The sequence below is a fragment of the Lagenorhynchus albirostris genome, chromosome 4 (genome assembly GCF_949774975.1).
Source record: "Lagenorhynchus albirostris chromosome 4, mLagAlb1.1, whole genome shotgun sequence".
NCBI classification, from domain to species: domain Eukaryota; kingdom Metazoa; phylum Chordata; class Mammalia; order Artiodactyla; family Delphinidae; genus Lagenorhynchus; species Lagenorhynchus albirostris.
The window spans coordinates 13,448,905-13,470,189 of record NC_083098.1 but is presented as its reverse complement, the minus strand read 5'-3'; the positions used below and the strand labels follow the sequence as shown (position 1 = coordinate 13,470,189).

Sequence of the window (21,285 nt, the reverse complement as noted above, 5' to 3'; positions counted from 1 at the left end):
CATATAAAATTGTGAAAATCAGGTTATACCCATGTTATTGATAGATTTTTTCAATCTGTTGAAAAGACCCAAATAGAGTTGCTCCTGCTTCTCTGACATTGCACACAACTCAATTCGATCTTTCTTGGGGGGTAGCTGCTTGAGAACCTGTGAAAGGAAAACCGTTGAAGCAGATCATTCAAATACAGAAGAAAACAGATTTTTAAAAACCAATCATAATAAAAATATGCAGATAAGAGTTACCTCTTCTTTTACTCTTCTGAGAATAAATGGTTTTATAATTTGTTTTGCATGTGCTATTCTCTCCTTTTCATATATAGTTTGCTCATCTGCTGATTTCTAAGTAAAATAAGAAAATGACCTTTTAAATTATTCATTTAAATGATCACAATAACAGTATTACAGAACATGAAAATCTCTCTCACTACAATCTGAGTTATTTCCCAGAGAAACTCAATTCATTCTAGATGGACTTGAATTCTGGGCTGTAATATATTTCCTAAAGCTCCACATGTATTTTGAGGTTTTGTGACACGTAATCGTGTACTCTGCAGAGGTAATGAAATTGAACTGCACTAGGATGGTGTTCAGAAGTAATTAACTGATAAGTCATCACTGATTACACAGATAACTCTCTTGAAAAAATATGTGTGTGTTTAAGATAGTTTGGGTGGAGGGGAAGAGAGAGATAAGTAGAAAACTTGTATTTATTTGTGGAAAATGGTCCCAAAAGAAAGCTAGTGCGGGTCTACAGAAATCGGACGGTTCCTAGTCAAAACCTGTTAATTTTGGAGAAGAAGAATTTTATTCTAAGAAATTCTCCACATCCAATGATCTGCTAGGCCATCAAGTGGGATGGAATACATTAGTGAAAGTTAGAAAGGCAGTCAGTTTGCAGTAGAAGATTATCACAGAAAATTCTCGCAGAATACATGTGATTTGGGTGTGTCAAGAATCTATATCACCATTGCTGTACTGGAAAATGAGAGTTCTTGAAAACTACACTCTTACTTTTTCTAAGCAATAGGGAAAAAATTAACCAGATTTTCTTTGAAATAGGATTTCCTTATTGTGACTTTTAGAAATTGTTACTTTTTAATTTATGGAGTTTTAATTCAAAACATATTTCCCAGTGGGGGAATTTTCTGGATATTCTACTTTTGCCCAGTTTTATAGTTTACCTATTAAAAAATGCTAATTTACCTAATTTTAATAAAGAAGATGGTAGCTCACATATTATATATCTGAGCTACCCACTAATTTTAAATTGTCATTCTTCAGAAAATCAGGATATTAAAAACCAAAACTTTTAGACCATGATTATAGAAGCCACCAATTTATTTCCTATTGTATTCTGGCTGACTTCCCAACTCATCCGAACATAGGATATCAACTACTTAAACTTATTTCATAGCACATATGCTACATGAAAACAAGAAAGAGAGATAAAATAGAAAAACGGTCCGGGTAAAACGCAAAGTAAGATAGTTGAGAAAAAAATATGAATTTATGCTTACTGTCTTAGAAGAAAACATTCTTCGTATTTCACTGGTGCTACTACTGAACATGTGCGGCATAACAAAATTCAACAGCGACATGAGTTCTAACAGGTTATTCTGCACAGGTGTTCCTGTGAGCAGCAAACGGTTATTTGCCTGTGAACAAAGGTAAATTTTAGATTAGTATTTTTTTTTTTTTAAAGATCCACATCCTTCTTGTTCTCCCCCTCAGTGAGGGAGAAAAAAATTAAAACCATTATTAGTAATATAACATTCTGTCATAAAAGATAAGTAATTTAGAAAAATTATCATATATTGTACTTTAAGGTAGAATGTGTAAAACTAAGTCTCATTTTATTAAGTAGGTAACTTGTGTTCCCACATTATTTTTTGATGAGGCAATGGAAGAAGACAGATTATATCTGATATTCATAAAGTTTGTCCTATAGAACAAAGGTTGGCAAATTGAAGCTCATGAGCTAATGGTTTTTACATTTTAAATGCAGTGTTTGAAAAAAAACGAAAAAGCAAAGAACAAGTGAGAGAAGCTGAATGGCCCACAAAGCATGAAATATTTACTTACCTGGTCCTTTACAGAAAAAGATTGCTGGCCTCTGATATAAAATACTATATATATTAAAATACATAATCTGAAATTTTATCATAATTGGACAAATTCACAGAACACTCTCTTACATTAATTGTCATAAGGTGCTGGTAGCGGATGGAGCCCATATTCTTCAGCATATGGCCCTCATCAAAAATTGCGTAATTCAATTTTAGCCGACGAAACAGACTACGATCATCAGAACTGCTGATTGCACAATTATACCTGTTGCCAAAGAAAAAACAATCTCTAAGATCATACCTTTAAGAGCATGGACTCGTGAGATTTAATGTTTTGACAAATTATTTTTATGTACATATTTCTAATAGCCAGTAGCTAAAAGATAACACTAGACACAGTTGGTACTCAAATAAATATTGATGTACTTATATCCAAAATTATTGATGTACATGTAACCAAGTTACAAAAGCTGCAATATGCAGTTAAAAGACAATTCATATGTTATAATGTAATTAGACAACTTCTACACATCTAGGAAGAGGCCAATTTGGGTACAATTTATATGTAACCTGCAATTATTACACACTTTGCTTTATGAACTGTTATATTTTAAGAAGCAGTAGAAAAAAGAACATGAAGCTAAGACATTTCTGTTAAGAACATAACACCATTTTATTAAACTAGTAGAGTGAAACCAAGAAATAAGAGTTAACAGCAGCTAGCAAGACTATATATGAAAATGGAGTTCATTTTATTAAGAAAAGATGAATTTTCGATGAATTCTTTTAATCATGACCTCCTATAGAATTAACAAAAGACTGCCATCACGGTATTATACACCAAACTGAAAAATGCCTGAATCTTCAACATAACTCATTCTATTGCTTTTGTTGCATAGTTCTTAGCATAAACTCTCCTTTATTTTACTACTAATATTTTTAAAACATTTTAAAAAAATTTAGGTGGATGTACAAAATTTTTTTTCCAAAAAAATTTTTTCTCAATACTTACGTGGTCACGATTACATTGTATTCTTCGTATTTACTATGAATGTTATATCTAATCTGTTTACGTTCTTCTTGAGAACCTAGAATTTAAAAATGACACACACACGCTGATTGTATTTATTGTACTTTACTGTATGCTAAGATTTTAAAGAGGTCTCCAAAGTTAAAAGCATAATGACATATTCTTACCATAGTAACAGAGCACCTTTAAAGTGGGACACCATAAATTAACTTCCCTTAGCCAGTTATCTATGAAACAAAAGAGATATTACTTGCACCTGCTACAACAGGCAGACGTGTGCACTGAAATGAACACTAAAGTCTGAGAAGTTCTACCCAGAAATTATTTTTATAAAATAATAGAAGATAATTTTTAAAAATCACAAGACTCTTCACAATTTTACTCTTTTTTTTTTTTTTTTTTGCGGTACGCGGGCCTCTCACTGCTGTGGCCTCTCCCATTGCGGAGCACAGGCTCCGGACGCGCAGGCTCAGCGGCCATGGCTCACGGGCCCAGCCGCTCCGCGGCATGTGGGATCTTCCCGGACCGGGGCACGAACCCGTGTCCCCTGCATCGGCAGGCGGACTCTCAACCACTGCGCCACCAGGGAAGCCCCCACAATTTTACTCTTGATGATTAAAATGACTGAGATTTTGAGGTGGCATCAAAATGAAGAGCAGAGGGCCAACCATTATATTTATAGGTGATTATTGATTTCCAATTTAAAGAGGATTTTTTTTTTTTGGTACATTCATACATACATTCTCTTACTCTAGTCTACATTCAATCAATTGAGAAAGAATGAAAGAGTAATTTGAGTGGGGATGATCTGCATACATTCTTTCTTAAAAAATGTTTAATTATAAATTCAAAAGTGTTTCTCTTAAATTACTCATTAAAACAACTTAAAAGTATTATGAAAACAATTGATCTTTTCAAATGGTATATGATCTATAATAATTTATAGATAACCTGTATAATAAGCTGAATAACTGACTTATATTGGAGTTATTTTCTTTAAAAAGACTTCCAGTATAATCAAACACACATATGCAAAGGGGTGAAAAGTGTAAGGAAACCAAAGAAATGAATATTCACCTTCACAAACTAAGAAATCTCACACACACACACACACACACACACACACACGGTTTTTCTTCCCCTTGTATAAAATACTACTGAGTCAAGTAAAGTTGTCCACAGTATTACAAACCTATAGTTGATGCTGGAACAACAATCAAATGAGGACCTTTATTACCCTCCTGATAGAGGTACGCTAGGAATGCAATCGCTTGAATAGTTTTTCCCAGGCCCTAAAACGAAAAGTTTAAAAGACAATATACTAGATTTAAAAACAAACAAAAAACCCAAATAAATATTGGGAAAATGAAAGGAAAAAGAATACTTTTGGTTTTATTTATTTATGATTCCCCATGCAACTCTATGAGAATTTCTACTATATTCTTAGTTTTCAATAACACATAAAACAGATCATAATCTCCAAGTGATACTAGAACTTAGTTAAGAGTAGGAATGTATTTTAACTGCTAGTTAATATGTAATACACATTGATATAGAAGACCTCTGCTTGCATATAAAGGATATAATTTTGGTAACTGTTAATATAAAGCAACTACTTAATACATACTTGCTGGCTGGAGAATGATGTTCCAATGACTAACTGGAGCGGAACATAAACCTATCCTATTACCCAGCAATTTTACTCCTAAAAATATATTCAAGAGATATGAGAGCATATGTCCACAAAAAGACTTGGGTAAGAATATCGATGCAGATTTACTATAACAGCCATGCACTGGAAATAATCTAAATTGCCATCAATAGGAGAACGGATAAACAAATTGTAGCATATTTATACTATGAACTACCACAAGCCAATAAAAAAAACAAAAAACAAACTACTGATACATGTAAGAAGAGGATGAATCTTAGTAACTTTATTATGCACCAAATGAACCAGAAACAAACAGTACATACTGTATGAATCTATTTATATAAAGTTCAAAATCAGAAAAAAATTATTCTATAGTCATAGGTGTCAGAATAGTAGTGGTGGTAATGACTGAAAAGGAGCATAAGGGAACTTTCTGGGATGATGGAAATGTTTATGTCACATACAGTCAGATGGGTGTACATATATGTAAAAAGTCACTAAGCTGAACATTTGTGCATTTTATTTCAAGTAAATTATACATCAATAAAGTATTGCATTAAAAAAAAAAAAAGCTCCTGAGGAAATGTAGCTCCTTAGGAGAGCTAAACATTGCCAAGTGTTAGGAAGTGAATTGCCTCCAACCCCAAACATGTTGAAGCCCTAACTCCCAATGGTGGGGTTTATTTGGAGATAGAGCCTCTAAAGAGATAAGTAAAGTTAAATAGGGTCACAAGGGTAGGGACCCAACTTCTATCATAAAAGAAGAGATGGATGTTTCTAGAGAAAAAGCCATGTGAGGACACAGCAAGGTGTCCATCTGCAAACCTAACAGAGTAGCCTCAAGAGAAACCAAACCTGCCAACACCTTGATTTTAGACTTCCAGCCTCCAGAACTGTGAGAAATAAATTTCTGTTGTTTAAGCCACACTGTCTTTAGTATTTTGTTAGGGAAGCCCTAGCAGACACTACCTTATCATAAATATTGTACTTTACAGGTTACAAAAACAGTTTCACATAATACACCTCATTTGATACCAAATATAATCTTATGATACAGGAATTACCTATGTTTTATCAATATTGGCTCTGAGAGATTAGGTCATTTGGTAAGGATTACAGAGCCCACGAAAGGCAAATTTGGTACCCAGAACCCAGATCTGATTTCCAAGTCCAGTTTCCACAACTGTACTACTCTACATTCTATACGTAATTTCTAACTATTTTGAAATTCTGCATATATTATTCACTTTTATATTAGATAAATAGCATCTCTGTTTTAATGGCAGTATGAGGTATGTGTGGAAACTGTCTTGAAAAACTAAAGATTATTTTACTAGAAGCTATCTAGAGAACAAGGATTATTACCTTTGTTAATTTTTATTTTGGAAATCTAATACACAATGTAATACATATATTCAATAAACATTTTCTCCATTGAACATTACTCATTTTTAATAAACACTTTTTAAAAAGCACAGCTGGAGGAAGGAAGGTAAAGGTTAGATTAAAGGTCAAGTTTCTACATGACAATACTTGGACTATTGGCTGTAATGAACTTCCTAAGCTTACCTTCAAGCAAAATGTGATCTGGAAAAGAACAGAAACTCAGAAACATCTAAAAAAGTAAAATGACTGAAATGATGGTGATGATAAACGTGTAGATTTATTTACTAACAAGGACAGGTACCTATGATAAATTTTAAAGGGAGCTACAGAAAAGCACATATAGTAAAATCTCTTTTAATATGACATATATATGTATATGTGTATGTATATATGCATACACACACACCTACAAAAGAAAATATTCTGGAAAAAGATATATACCAAAATAGTACTTACTCTAAGATGGCAGGATTATGTGTGATTTTGTTTTTTTTCCTGTGTATTTTTATGTAACATCTAATTTTAAAAACACATATATTTATTAATTTGATGAGAAAGACAAAAAACCTATTTTCATTTTTGAGGGGAAAGTTAGGAGGTTAGAACTAAGATAAGCAACAGAAAACTGAGAGGAGTGAGAGGGAGTATACCTTGGTAAGAGCAGTAAACTAATAGGGACAAGGGAAATTTTCATCTTTTGAATGACAGCAAGGATGCCTATTAATGATAAATCCTAGAAATAGAGTACTACTTACCATTTCATCTGCCAAAATGCCATTAAGTCCATGTTTATGTACCAATGCCAGCCAATTCAAACCAACCTTCTGATAGGGCTTGAGTGACAAACTGGTAAAGAGAGAGTTACCAGATATTATAGATTTATACCTCTATTAGTTTTTTCTACTAGTTTTCTGAGAAGAGGTTTAGGTTTACAATGCACCAAAAAACTGAAGTATCTAGTTATAGTCTTACCTTTTAACTTACTGTTAAAAGCTATTTACACTTACTTAAGAAAATGAACCCAAAACATAATACATTTTAAAAAAACCTCTCAAATTTTATTCTGTATTTGTTGTTTCTGGCAATAAGAATTACCAAAAAATTTTCATATTCAGTCATAATGTAATGCCACCAAATTAATTCCACAAACGATCAGAATATTAACAATGATAACATATTACTAATATAATATTTACACTCTAGAAAAATGTATTGTACTGATTTGAATATTAGCACAGTAAGGAACTTAAAGTATTAGAACAAAAACATATGCATAATTTGCTACTTTGCCAGGCTGATTTAATAAAACTTGCTGACTGAATGCCAATCACCTCTAATATCACTGGTATGTATGATTCTGGAGGATGTATGTATGTATGTGTGTATTTATGTTTGAACTACATATAAATGTAAATTTGCTAGGCATCAATAAAGACCAGTGAGTAGAAAGCAGCAGGCATGTGTCAAAAATCTTATTTAATTTGTGAACACATGAACAGACTAATCCCTGGGAGTAACTTGCTTGGATGGCAACATGGAAGGGGTCTAATGGACGAAATGGTTAGTTTTTTCTAAAAGTTCAAGTGGTTAAAAACTAATAGCAGTTATTTACTGAACATCTATTATATACAGATATACAAAAATATCATTTTCTAGCATCACCTCATTCAATCTTTTAATATTCTATTAAGGTAGTTATTTTTTAACAGATGAAAAAACCCGAGGCTCAGTAAGTTGCCTGAGGTTGCGTAGCTACAAAGTCTTATGGCTAAGATTTTAACTCATAAAAAGTCTACCTCATGCAAAAGCTTATTCTTATACTCACCGGGAAGCATAAACCCCACATTAACATAAAAACTTAGGACAAGGCCATGCTTCTCACTCTACAGCTTTTATCATATCCCCTTAATTTCCTGTTACACAGATCCTATCTGCACATAGAGAAGGGGTCTAATAAATGGCTCTGATAAATGGTTAAGGGGTCAAATTCTGAAATCAAGACACTTTAATTAGAACAGGGATCAAAGAGGTGAGGTAGAAAGATATCCATCTTAAATCAGAATCTATGTTTCAACTGTGGGGTACGCAATCTATAAAATAATTCTCATTTGAAAAAATTAAAAGTATAGGTAGGAAAAATCAGCAGTACTGCTGAAGACTTTACAGTTCATTTTTTAAAATGTCTTTGCCTTCTTGGCCAATATAATTTCTATGCCACTATGAAAGTAATAATAAACAGAATATTATCATAGACATTTTAATTTTCAGGTCCAAATAAATTCTACTATATTGGTAGAGTAAATGCTAATATTGGAATTCTAGACACTATACTTTACATGCATGGGCTTTACATGCATTATTACTTTATTTAATCTACATTATAAAGTAGATACTATTATTATCATCATCTCCATTTAGAGATGGGATTTAGAGATTCTCTCTGGGATTCAGAGAAGTTAAGTAACTTGCCCAAGGTCACAGCTATCCAAATCCATGTCTGCAGTGGCAGAGCTGGTACTCAATCCAGTTCTGATCCAGAGCTCAGCCCTTAATCACTAAACAGCAAACATGAAAGTTTTCTCTCTGACCCACCCACTCTACAGTCGACACTTTCTATTTTTAAATAGAATTTTCATTATTTTCCCGAGTCCTTCCTACTGTCTTAGTCATCCCCCACACATTAAGGTTCACATTCCACGAAAATGATGAAACTTGATAAGGTAGGCATATTACATCACTTATAAATGCATCCCAAGGGCCAACATGCTACCCCAATGTAAATTTATCACAAATAGCCAAGAAATATTCTTAACAAAAATTACTGAATATATGTTATCACCAACACATGCTGAGGAACGAGTCTAACTATTATTCTTCACTATACATAAAATTTTAAAAAGTGATGAGGAAATTTTGAGAAGCACTGAATTTTTCATTCAAATAAAATTGTTTCATCCACATTCACAAAGCAGCTATGGTAGCTGTTTTGATCAGGACATTAAATACCTGTTATATTGAAGTATTTGTTTTAAAAATATAAGTGTGTATGTGTGTGTACTTGCTCCTCTGCTAGATTTATGTAAATCACAAGTAACTTTCTGTTGCTTAGTGTCACAACAGTGCTGCCCACAACACACCCTTTCTTCAGAAAGCCAGAGGAGCCCTGGAAATGTAGTCCTGGCAAACAGCTTTCCAATTCCCTTGTTAAGACAAGTTTTAAAACAGGGCAACTATATTCGTTCTCTAGCAGGCGCTAATATTTAGCTGCTATACAATCATACCTTCCATTACTTTTGACATTCAACAGTTTTCTAAAAATTTTTGTGATTGCATATGAACCCCACCCACTAGTTTACAAATAAGAATGTAATCTGCTCAGGGTTATCCAAATGGTAAGAACTATAGCCTGGGCCTTTTGAATTAGGTAAGTGATCTCTTTTCAAAAGGGGACTACAGGTATCTTTAAACTGAAGGTTTTCTTACCTCCCAACAAGGAAAAAAGTGATTTTAAGATTTTCTGAGGTCATGAAAGAAAATGAGGTAGCATGTTATTTTAAAGTTACTTGTTTTGTCGGGGGAAAAAAAATCCTTCCAGAGAGTTACTATAATTTCTTTTCAGAGTGAAAATTAAATGGGGTTTAAATTTCCTGTCAGAGAAAACTAGTATCAGAATTATTCTGAAAGGTGAGAAAGGCCTGAAATAGAAAACTGGAGTATATACAATGTGCTAAATTTCAGTTTAAAATGCAGAAATACAGGGCTACAGAAACTTCTTCAAGTAGTTCATATGAAACAGATTAGCGATGCTAGCTGAGCTGACCAAAAATTTATGTCCCTCAAGTATGTCATGAATGCTGAAAATACTACCACAATAATAGTTTGTACTAATAGTAGTATCCAAACTACTAAAATATTTCTATCGTAGTACTCTGAGTTAGTCAACACATCTGCACTACTGATTTGCATTCACATCATTGTCAAATGGTTTCCCGGTAACTGTTTAGAAACAGGCTATGGAATCATCCTGTCAAGCTGAGGATGAACAAGTTCACAAGAACCTTAGTAGATTTAGCCCAGAAAAAGACAGGAAACATAATTAAATATTATTTTATACTGAACATGTGAGAAACCTTTTCAGTTAAAACAGTTTAAAGCTGATAAATTTTAGATAAACCGCTAAAGCTTGAGAGATGGCTACATCTATGATAGGAATAAAATAGGAGAAATACTGAGGTATTTTTTTTAACATTTCCTCACTGTATTATATTTTAATTTAAGGTAATTTTAGTTTTGACATTTTAAAATAAACATTATGAATATAATGGTTTTGAGATACATATGAGAATTTTTTCCCTTGCAAAGACTTTATTTTTAACAGGGAGTTACAGCATGTGTGTATTCCTTTTACCTCTAAAAGGCTATTTTTCTTCTGTTATAATTCTTAAAAATTTCTAATAGGAAAATAGTTAATATAATTTTGCTTCAAAATAAACTTTACTATAAAGAATTTGTTCTGTTAAGCAAAAGCACAACAGCTTATTCTTCAGGATAGTTTAATATTTTCCTCTGTGCTAATAAATCCTTTCCCAGGGCAAGGAAAGTACTTCAAATGTTTCTATACTAAGCAGCCATTATGCTTGGCCAGTATACCAAGTAAAAAATCTGCAAGTTGCTTGTGCAACTTACATTGGCTAAACACAAAAACCAAGACAACAAATTTCACCCCCTAAAAGTGCATTTAAATAAACTCCAAAGAGACTTATCTACACAGGTTTTCAGAAGTTGTACTTTGGGACTAGATCCAAGAAGCACCTAGAAAACCCCCCAAACTATTTTTCTCACCTGTTTAATATTTCATTTAAAAAATCCTCAGTCTAATAAAAAGGATAGCTTTATTACCTGATCATACTATTTACAAGTAATAGGACTTTGTGGATGTGGGTTTAAGAGAGAAATTTTTTAAGTGATGCAATAAAGCACTTGATTTTTTAAACTCCAAATTATGATAAAGTAGACTCAACTGGGTAAGCCTTGTAGAGTGAAGAACTCCCCATATCCAATGCTGTAGAACAAGAAGGAGCAGCTCCAACTACACTTTTAGGAGATGAATTTGCTGACATGGTCATAGTTCTTTCTATGCAACAGAGAAAAGAGCTTCTTTGTGGGAACTGCATCACGTTTCCCTACACCATCCCATAGCACCCTAGAAGGGCACAGAAAAGATTGTAGCTTACTATTAAAGGCCAGTAACCATATCTTGATTTTTCTTTCATATCTTGACTTTTAATTAACCAATGATCAGCAAATATGCTTTGATCATTAACTTAGAAAAATATCAGAAGTACATAAAATCACCAACTAAGGTAAATAATTTTAATGAGACCCTAGTGCTAATCTTATTAAATACCTATCAGAAATATTTTGAACAGAAATAATTCATTTTAAAAATTACATAACACTGCAGATTATGGATACACCATAAATCATTCTAACTAGTCTCGGACCTTAGCAACTTCGACTATTTCCATGTTATTGCCTCTGTATGTATTATCACAGTAAACAATTTTATACTTTTTTTTAAAAAAGGAAGCATTCTGAACAGTCCTCAGTTCCCAGACAACTTGAAAATAAACTTTTAAAAGAAGTTCAAAACAACGCCCCGCCCGCCATATCCCAACATCATGCAAAGGAGGGGTGTTCACAATTACAAAACGCTGTTTTCATACATTCTGGTTGTTGGACAAATTTTTTAGTGAAAACAATTTAGTGTTTATTTTTTGCAACAACTCGGACAAGGTATTTTACTGACAGTAGCAGTCTGGGGAATATACTTTTTAAATATATACTTTTTATAATTTTTCCTTATATAATCTATTTAGTAAAAGTGTCCTTTTCAATTTTTATGTGTTTTTATCTCAAAAAGATTAAAAATTTTGGGCTTTTGAAAGCATTTAATCGCATATATAGGATACTTCAATCATTTCACTTATGATCAAAAAGAAACTGAACTAAGACAAATTTTTACATTGATGCAGTTGAGCAGCTGACTCTGAAGCACTAAATTAAGAGGTAGCTAAAACCACCTTTTCAGTTTCTGTGATTATATATGAAATTATCTGTCATCAGACAAGGAAAACATAGGTTACATAAGACTATAATATCTCCTCCCTCTAATTTACAATGTGATAATGGAGTAAAATATCCTGATTGGGGGGAGGGGGGGTGACGATCAATGAAAAACAATTCATATACCACTTACATGCCATTATAGGAAACCCTGTGTTTCCCTTTTAAACATTAGTTTTCCTACCATTTGCACATTTAAGTTTCCTAGGCACAATACAGGAATAAATTCAACATTTTTATACAATTGAGATAAAATAATGAATAGGTACATACAACAAGTATTACCTTTGGTTTAGAATGGAGGGTTGTTCTATGTTCCATCCACCTCCATTTCCAGTGAGCATGGTAACTTGTTTTGTCAATTTATTTGAAATGTCTTCACATTTGTTCATAAGCCTTATAACTACATCCCTTTCTTGGATCAGTGTTTTACAGTGCCATATCAAATCTTCTGATAAGCCATTCGTTTTGGACATCTTTGTGAACTATGGCATGCAAAGAAAAATAATTTAACAGTTCAGATCTAGTAAATAGGGAGCCAATTTCTTTCTCTGTGAGGGAAAAAAGTTTGTTAAACTTTTACTAATGACCTTAATCAAATGTGAAGAGAACCTGCATTTGCATTCTCACGTTTCACTTTGATAAATCCCACTGTCACCTCAAACTCATCATGTTGAAATAAAACATACCTTTTTCCTCAAAACGCACCATCCCAAGCTTGCTACCTTGACCCTGGTAGCTGTTCTCTTATGGGAGAAACTCTAAAGTAATTGTTAATGTCTCCTATCAGGTTTTGTCTTCAAAACCTCGGATTTATGACTATTACCAAAGGTAATAGTGCCAAATATAAAAACTGCATACTAGATCTCTTGCCTCCATTTTTGTCACTTCCTATGAATATAAGATTAATTTTCCTAAAACATACTTTGCCCTATCATCACAGTACAACCCCTCAAGCTTTCAAAACTCCAATTATTATTTGTCACTTGATATTTTTCTCTAAACTGAGACAACTACTACTTGGAAAGATATTATGTGAATCAAAAGTATACCGTGACCAATTCAATAATTTGATAAAAGTTAAGAATAGTATCAAATTCAATACAAGACTTGTATAAATGGGTTTGTATGAAAACTCAGAATTTCTTTCAAAATGCATTTGTATTTATTTTTCTAAAGGAGACACTGAATACTTTACAAGGTAAAAGCTGTAACAGAATTAGAATTTTCCCAAATAGATAGCTGAAAAAAATATATCTTGAAGAACTGTACAAAAAAATATTTTTAGTGTAAAGGATTAGAAAAAAGCCCAGTAGCTATTTGAAAGCTGTTTGTTGGGCAAAAAGAAAAATACCATAATCCAGAACAAAGGAAACTAAACTAAAACCATCTGTTAGAATAAAGCCACACATGGTTTTGATTCATAGTATCGTATTTAGCATATTCTTTCAAGTTATGACAAGAATCTCATTAACAGCTCTAAATAATCCCCATGAACACAGTATTTCTAAGTTCACAGAGAAGCTCAAGCAACAGAAATTCAATACTCAGAGGATATACTAAGAAAATTTCATAAAAAATGCAGTTTATACTAACATGTATTTTTCACATCTAACCTAGAGTAGGTTGGTAGAAATGAAACTTACTCATCTATTCCAAAGCCATGTTATTACTGTACTGCAGGAATAAAAAACAAAACAAACCAAAAACTTAGCATGCCACAAAATGGCATCGTGAAATAAAAAGTTATTTGTACACTACTTTATATTTTCACAAGGACAACATTCATAATCACAATGTAATCTCCTACTCTGTACTTTCCAGGGAAAAAGATGTAAACATAAAGAACAGGATATGGAAGAATCAGTGCCTTGAAGATTTTAATGAGGTTTTACTAGAACTCGTAATTAAAATATTTTTATTTTTAAATGGAACCCCAAAATTATAGGCCAAAAAACCAATCTCATGCCTATTGTGGGGTAGTGTGTTTGCGATATGCTGTGTGTGAGAGAACCAACGAGAATAACCAGGAAAAAAAAAAGAAGGAACAATATATTGTGTGCTTTGTATGTGCCAGAAACTACTAGGTGTCTTTTATTCACTAACTCATGCAGTTCTTACAACTGCAAGATCAGTCCACCAGGTTCTGGATGAATAAAGATTCAATTTCCAAGGTCACAAAGCAGGATAAAAGATTCCAAAGTCTATGCTTTTCTCTTTTCACTAAAACTAGTACTTCCCAAAACAAAACAAAAAAACCCTTAAAAGTTAAAAAACACAGGGGGAAGGGTGGTATTGATATGTACACACTGCTATATTTAAAATGGATAACCAACAAGGACCTACTGTATAGCACAGGGAACTCTGCTCCATGTTATGTGGAAGCCTGGATGGGAGCAGAATTTGGGGGAGAATGGATGCATGTAAACGTATGGCTCAGTCACTTTGCTGTGCACATGAAACTATCACAACATTGTTAATCGGCTATACTCCTATATAAAATAAAAGGTTAAAAAACAAAAACCCTTTTTTCTGTAACCAACTGCCATTTTTTTGTTGGTTTTTTTTCTTTTCTTTTCTTTTGTAGTTAAGTACTACCCTGGCTGGTGAAAGTACCTGGTATACAGACATAGTCCCTTGTCCTCGTGTGGTTTATAGTCATTGGGAAAGAGATGCAACATACAATTTTAAGTCTTAACAACTGGTATTATAAGGGAAAAAACAAAATTTCATGGGTACTTTTCAAAAGGAGAGTAATATAATCTAGGATCTAGGAAGTCCAGAAATCAGAAAGAACTGTTTTGACTCAAGGAAGATCAATTCAGTATGTCAGAACCTAGAGAAGAGAGAAACATACATTAAAAAAAAAAAAGAAACAACCAGACATTACCGTTTCCTGATGAAAGAACATACCACCAACCATGTAATAGTACTGATGGGAGCATTTAATTCTAATCCTTATTCCACAGAAAATATAACCAGAAAAGCCCCGACTGGGAAGCTATAGAACAAATGATCCAGTTTCTTCACTAAAGATATTACAGGAAGGGGGGAGGGGGAGGGAGGGAGGGGGGAGGGGGAGGGAGGGAGGGGGGAGGGGGAGGGGGGAGAGAGAGAGAGAGAGAGAGAGGGAAAGGGAGATGGGGAGGGGGGGAACAGAGAGGATAGATGAAACAAGATCAGACATAAGCTGATAACTGAACCTGGTGATGAGTACATGAGGGTTCATTTAGTATTCTAGTTTTTATGTTTGATATTTTTGTAGGGGCAATGAAGGGGTGTGCAAAAAGCAACTCTTACTCTTACTTCATGATGCTGCAACAGTTTGATTGAGACTTTTAATGAACTTGACATTTTGGTTATTTCTAAAGTCAAAGTTTCAACTTAACTCCGTGAGGCTTCCAACTCTCTTTACCCTCTCTTTCCATACAAACCAACCAACATTAGAGATGACCCAAATTATTGCTGCTGGATTAGAATTTAGATCTATCTAGTACTTTAGGGGGCTTCCCTGGTGGCGCAGTGGTTGAGAGTCCGCCTGCCGATGCAGGGGACATGGGTTCGTGCCCCGGTCCGGGAAGATCCCACATGCCGCGGAGTGGCTGGGCCCGTGAGCCATGGCCGCTGAGCCTGCGCGTCCAGAGCCTGTGCTCTGCAATGGGAGAGGCCACAGCAGTGAGAGGCCCGCGTACCGTAAAAAAAAAAAAAAAAAAGAATTCTTCTACTTTGTTGCTTCAATATCCTCAACATGTGAGTCCTCATCCCACTGACATCTCAACCAACAGGAAGAAGAGATCCTTTAAGGACGCTTTCCCAAAATCGTGGTATACTTCTGCTTACATCTCACTGGACAGGAATTTGTCAAATTACCAAAGGGAGGCTGCAAATGTAGTCTTAAGATATTGTGGGTAATGTGACCAGTCATAAATCTGTTTAAAAGCACAGAGGGGGTTAAAAAAAGAGAGAGAGAGAAAAATGATTTGATCCAAAAAAGTTTGACTCAATATGACTAGAACTGATATTGGGGGAGAGTAGAAAACTATAATCGTTTCTTAACATTTCACTAATAATATATACAAAACTTCCAACACAAAATACTGTGCATATCTGCAGCTAACATTTTTTAAGAGACAGACAATTGAACGGGCACTTAACTTTATTTAATCCTTAGCCTTCTCCAGAGGTCAGTATCATAATTACACCCCACTTAGAGAAGAAGAAATACAGGAACAGAGAAAGAACTTGCTTAAGGTCGTGTAAGTTGCTAGAAAATGTCAGAATTGGGATTCAAAACCAGGCCATCTAGCTCCACTATATTATTTACTCACCCTCAAGTATGGTTTTTACAAAACCAAGGGAATAAATAAAGAGGCATGAATGGAATTCCGAAACAAGAGAACCAACAGAGAGAAAAACAACATTCCTCAGGATGTTGGGGAAATGAAATTCCAATATCACAGCTGTTCCCCTACCGTAGGTCATAAGACTCCAGAAGAGACTTTTCCAAGAAGATGAAACTGACAAAATATCTGAAGTGTCTAAAAACTGAGGGGAAATTTAGACAATTAGGGAAGAATTTAGAGCCAAAGTAGTAAGTATATACAAAACTAAGAAAACAGAAAAACCAAGACAACTAGTAAGTAGGGAAAACAAAATGCTGAGCAAGGAAAAAAAGTAATCATGTAGTATATTACATGGCTCAGCTATAAAAGGCATTTGCACAGTCTAACAATGTAGATACTTAAAAATGATTTTCAAAATTACCGCATTATTAACATATTGATAGGACTGGGGAATGGGAAATGGGCATGTGAGGTGAGACAGACAGCGAGAAGAGAGCTAATCCTACCACAATGCTATAATGTCTATGTCATGTCAAAAGATAAGGCCTGCAACTGAAAAATTTTTAAAAAGCATTATCTTTATATTCCTAGATATGGAAGTGATAAGAATCAGACAGCAGATGTAGAAGCAGTTATCTGTAGTACAGGAAATAGGCTGGAGAAGGGGATGGATATGGATTTTCAGGGAGAACAAGCCTGTAGAATTTTTTAACTTGATCTAAATACACGCATAAATAATAAAAAAATAAAAACATTTAAAAAAGCCCAACATTTAATTCCAAAACACTTTTATTAGGTGTTTGGGGGGCAGGGAAGTCTGCCCCTAAGGAAAGGTGTAAGAACACTCTACTGTTATGTTACTGCTTGCTGAAGACAAAAAGCATTTAACAATCCTGTAAGTTACTTAGCTTCACTAAAACAAGACCTAAGAAATACAAAGTACTCTGTAAATGCGGGATCCACTAGTAAATCTAAAGTTGTTGATGAGCACAGCAAATACGATCCTAATTACATAATATGAAATATACAAACATATTCATAAACAGATGGATGGTCAATAAAGTCTTAAGTAGGAAGTATCTTTGGTAGAATTTTGGCTAAACTTGATTTTCTTCTTTGTTCTCGCATGTACTGTTTCAATTTTAGACAAAGAAAACAAATCGTTCTTCAAAAAAATGATAAAGCTATTTTCTCAGAGGGAAAAAAAGAGAAAAAAAGTAATTGCTACTTAACTGGATAATTACATGAAAAAAGAACATCAACATGGCCCTGATAACTATCTCTTTGATTAAAAAGTCGTTATTACTTTAAGGTCTTTATCTTTTTAAATCACTCACAGACTGAAGTACCTATCTCTTGCCACCATGTGTCACTCTTACAGTACAAATAATTTTGCATTTCTATAGGAAGGGGGAAATCGTTTAAAAGCAGATTTAATTCCCCACCTAAGAAGTAACATTATTGAGGACAGGAGTCTTAAATACTATAAATACCTGGGAGCAGCCTACAAAGTACTCAAAATGCATTTATAATTTTAAAATAAATATTTATCAAACTTAACAAAAATGAAAACAAAGCCTGAATACAGTAATCACACACTTTACTGAAGCCACCGTATCAGGAAGTAGTATGCATTACAATTCTTCGAGTCACAAATTTAGACAGCCATTTTACAATAAAGCAAAAAAGAAAACCTGTGCTCTAAGTCACTAGTGGATGGGAGCAGCACAATGACGAGTAATGTTTCCACATGAGGTAAACCCGGGTTGCCTGGTTAACAATCAAAGAAAACTGCATTTATGCTGATCTAAATGTTAAGGAACTAAATGCATACATGAAAAATTTTTAGATTGAGCTATTTATGAATGAGCTATTCATGAATCTTGATTTGATCAGTATACTACCATTCTGATTAAAGTACAAAGATGCAACATAATAAGATTATAATAGACGTAATAGCATCTCCACCCTATTTTGCACAAAGGTAGATAAAAATTCAGTAAGTGGTTGGTGAACTGATGCCATCAAATGTGTGAAATTTGGCAACAAAAACCCCAATTTTAGCACATTAACAGTACACATTTTTAAACTAATGACATTTTGGCTGGCTTTGTTTCCAAAGTCTACATGATTTAATGATGTGATTTCTTACCATAAGCACATACTTTACTGCTATGAAGCAGAAAAATAAGAGAAATGGAAAAATTATGAAGAAAATCTGACAAACACTATTTAGATTTTGATTTTTAAAAAGGGTATAAAGCTGCAAACATAAATACCCTTAACATAAAGAACTTATTTCATTAAATAACCAAATTTTCCTCATGTAAATAAGGGTGACTAGAATATCTGAGCATTTAAATTTTTTAAAAGTGTAATTCTTTGACAATAAAGTCATAATCATAATGTACAATTTTTCAACTTCTGTTTTAAAAGGCACTGCTAAAATAATTTCCACATTCAAATTAATTTTATAATAAAATGACACAATGAAATACCAATGATTACATTTAACCTATCAATGTTATGGAGACTTCTGTTTTAGCAAAAAATCATAATTGAAATATGTGGTTACTTTGATTTGTTGGCTCAGTATGCATTGTAATGAAATATTAATGAGTTTTAAAGTTCTGCCAAATTCCCCAATCCTGAAGACTAAACTAATAAGATTCAACAATAATGTTAAGAGTTTACTAGACATTTGCACTTTGTTCTTAATATATAATGCCTTGTAATTTTCATTAAAGTATGACTGAGGAACAAAATTAAAATTTCAATTAATTCTCTTAAGAATTTCTAAAAACAGTAGCTATGAAAACAAAAGTAAATGCTTTTTCTTTTATTTTTGAAGTAGTTCACAGGTACATTAGCAAGCCTCTCTGATTAACAGGGAAGGAGTTATATAATTTTTTTTTACCAAAATGTACATAATACTGACCTTTCCTTTGATGACTTTAAGACATTAAATTGATATTTAAATCAGTCATATTCAAAATTCTAAAGTAAATGAAAGCAGAAGCTGAAAGTTCTAAACAAATTAAAACTCAAAACTCATATACACTGACTTGCTAAACTGTTCATTTCCAGGAACTTGTGTTTACTAACTTTTTCAGAATAGCTAAGCCCTGTATTCGCTAAACTCAAGTGGCAAGTTTACTTTTTAACTGTTACATAAAATAATCAACATTTAGATGAATGGCTAGCAAAAATAGTCTCTGTATTCAACTTTCAGAAAGAGGGCAAGATGCTATAGGAGGTTTCAGTAGATAATGCATAATCTCCAAATTCATGTCAAGACTAATTTAAACTATGCCAATTAATTAGTAGGGGAAATATGCTTTCTACATGTTAAGTTACTGAATATTTTTAAAAGCATCTGGCACATATAACTCTGGTATAATTCACTTTTTACTATAAGATACGTGGGCAAGTAGTCACAGTGACTAAACACACTGGTGCAGATAAGGGCATTCCTTATTAAGTCAATTAGAATCCCAACAAGCCCGAGCAACCCAACTCTGTAATGACAGAGGAGACCATTAAAGATTAAAAGAAAGAAGAAAATGAAGACAAGAAGAACAAGAACGCCCTTCAGCAAATACTTTAACAAATAAATCACTTAGGCAAAGCCGAACAAGTTTTGAAACGGCCTGCTTTGACAGATGTTCTCTGGAAAAGCAAAGGCTTTAGGCAAAACGAATATCTTTATTTATTTTTAAAGCCACGAAATACTAGTAATGTTGTTTCTATATTTTTCAAATATTTTAATTTTTTAGAAAACGCTATTTACAACCATTGTTCAGGGACCTTCCCACCCTGCCACTTCAAGATACTCATCAAGGGAACTTAGGTTCACATAGATTTGTCCCAAGTATAAGATTAATCACAAAGCAACTTTACTCCCTAAGTTAGGGAATAAAACTTTCTAAAAATTCATAAAACATCAAGAGTCACTATTGATGTGAATTCACATTCTAAAGCTGTAAAAAATCACATACTGCTTTCACAGGAGGGCCTGTTTAGAATCCATGCTATAAAAGCCCCCATTTTCACAATATGAAGCAAACTTTAAAAGACAGAGTTCTTACATTTCTCTGTATGAATAAGATCTGCTGACTGTTGACATTTATGAAACTCAAAATACAGGTATTTTAGATAAAACTTGTTTACAGGAAATGAAATTCCAGAAAATGATCATGCAAAGTGTACTTACCAGTGCTTATGCCTTCCCTTCACCTAACGCTTGAATTCTAGGCTTCCACACACTTTTCTATCTTTCCAATTAAAAACGCTGCAGCCTGCTACACTCCATAAAATGGCCGTATTGTTTAACCAAGAAAAACATGTTAGAGATTGAGCTGTCACTTTTAAAAGAAAAATAAAATAAACAATTGCTTCTTTGTGGTGAAGCATAAAACACTTAGGCTGGCATTTTAAATCATGGAGCTCCCCTGGACGTTGCTATTGCTCTTCAAGTAGTTGTAGTAAAACTTCCGCCACATTCTTGCTTTCTGCATTGTGTCTCAGGAGAAACAGATCAGAACAGGCTAGCAAACAACTCCTTCCTAAATGTAAGCTCTAATTTCTTCTTCTGCAGTGAAATGAACCAAGTTTCTATGCAAAAGAATGAGTGACAGTATGCCCAGCCAATCAGCTTGGGGTTTTTCAGGAAAATCACCC

General features: G+C 33.6%; 1 protein-coding gene across 2 annotated transcripts in view; it reads right to left on the bottom strand.

Moving 5' to 3' along the window:
• SMARCAD1 (SWI/SNF-related, matrix-associated actin-dependent regulator of chromatin, subfamily a, containing DEAD/H box 1) overlaps positions 1-21,285 on the bottom strand; it is a 69,710-nt gene that overhangs the window by 7,357 nt on the left and 41,068 nt on the right. Inside the window, exons 1-10 of one of the 2 annotated variants that reach the window (XM_060147105.1) lie at positions 20,819-20,956; positions 12,548-12,747; positions 6,892-6,982; positions 4,289-4,388; positions 3,264-3,323; positions 3,079-3,154; positions 2,196-2,331; positions 1,518-1,655; positions 244-339; positions 30-147 (exon numbers count right to left, since the gene is read on the bottom strand). In XM_060147105.1, coding sequence (XP_060003088.1) covers positions 30-147; positions 244-339; positions 1,518-1,655; positions 2,196-2,331; positions 3,079-3,154; positions 3,264-3,323; positions 4,289-4,388; positions 6,892-6,982; positions 12,548-12,738 — 1,006 coding nt within the window. In that variant the 5' untranslated portion in view covers positions 12,739-12,747; positions 20,819-20,956. Of the gene's footprint in view, positions 1-29; positions 148-243; positions 340-1,517; positions 1,656-2,195; positions 2,332-3,078; positions 3,155-3,263; positions 3,324-4,288; positions 4,389-6,891; positions 6,983-12,547; positions 12,748-20,818; positions 20,957-21,285 lie in introns of those variants that run through there. The other variant, XM_060147104.1, reaches the window with a different exon arrangement.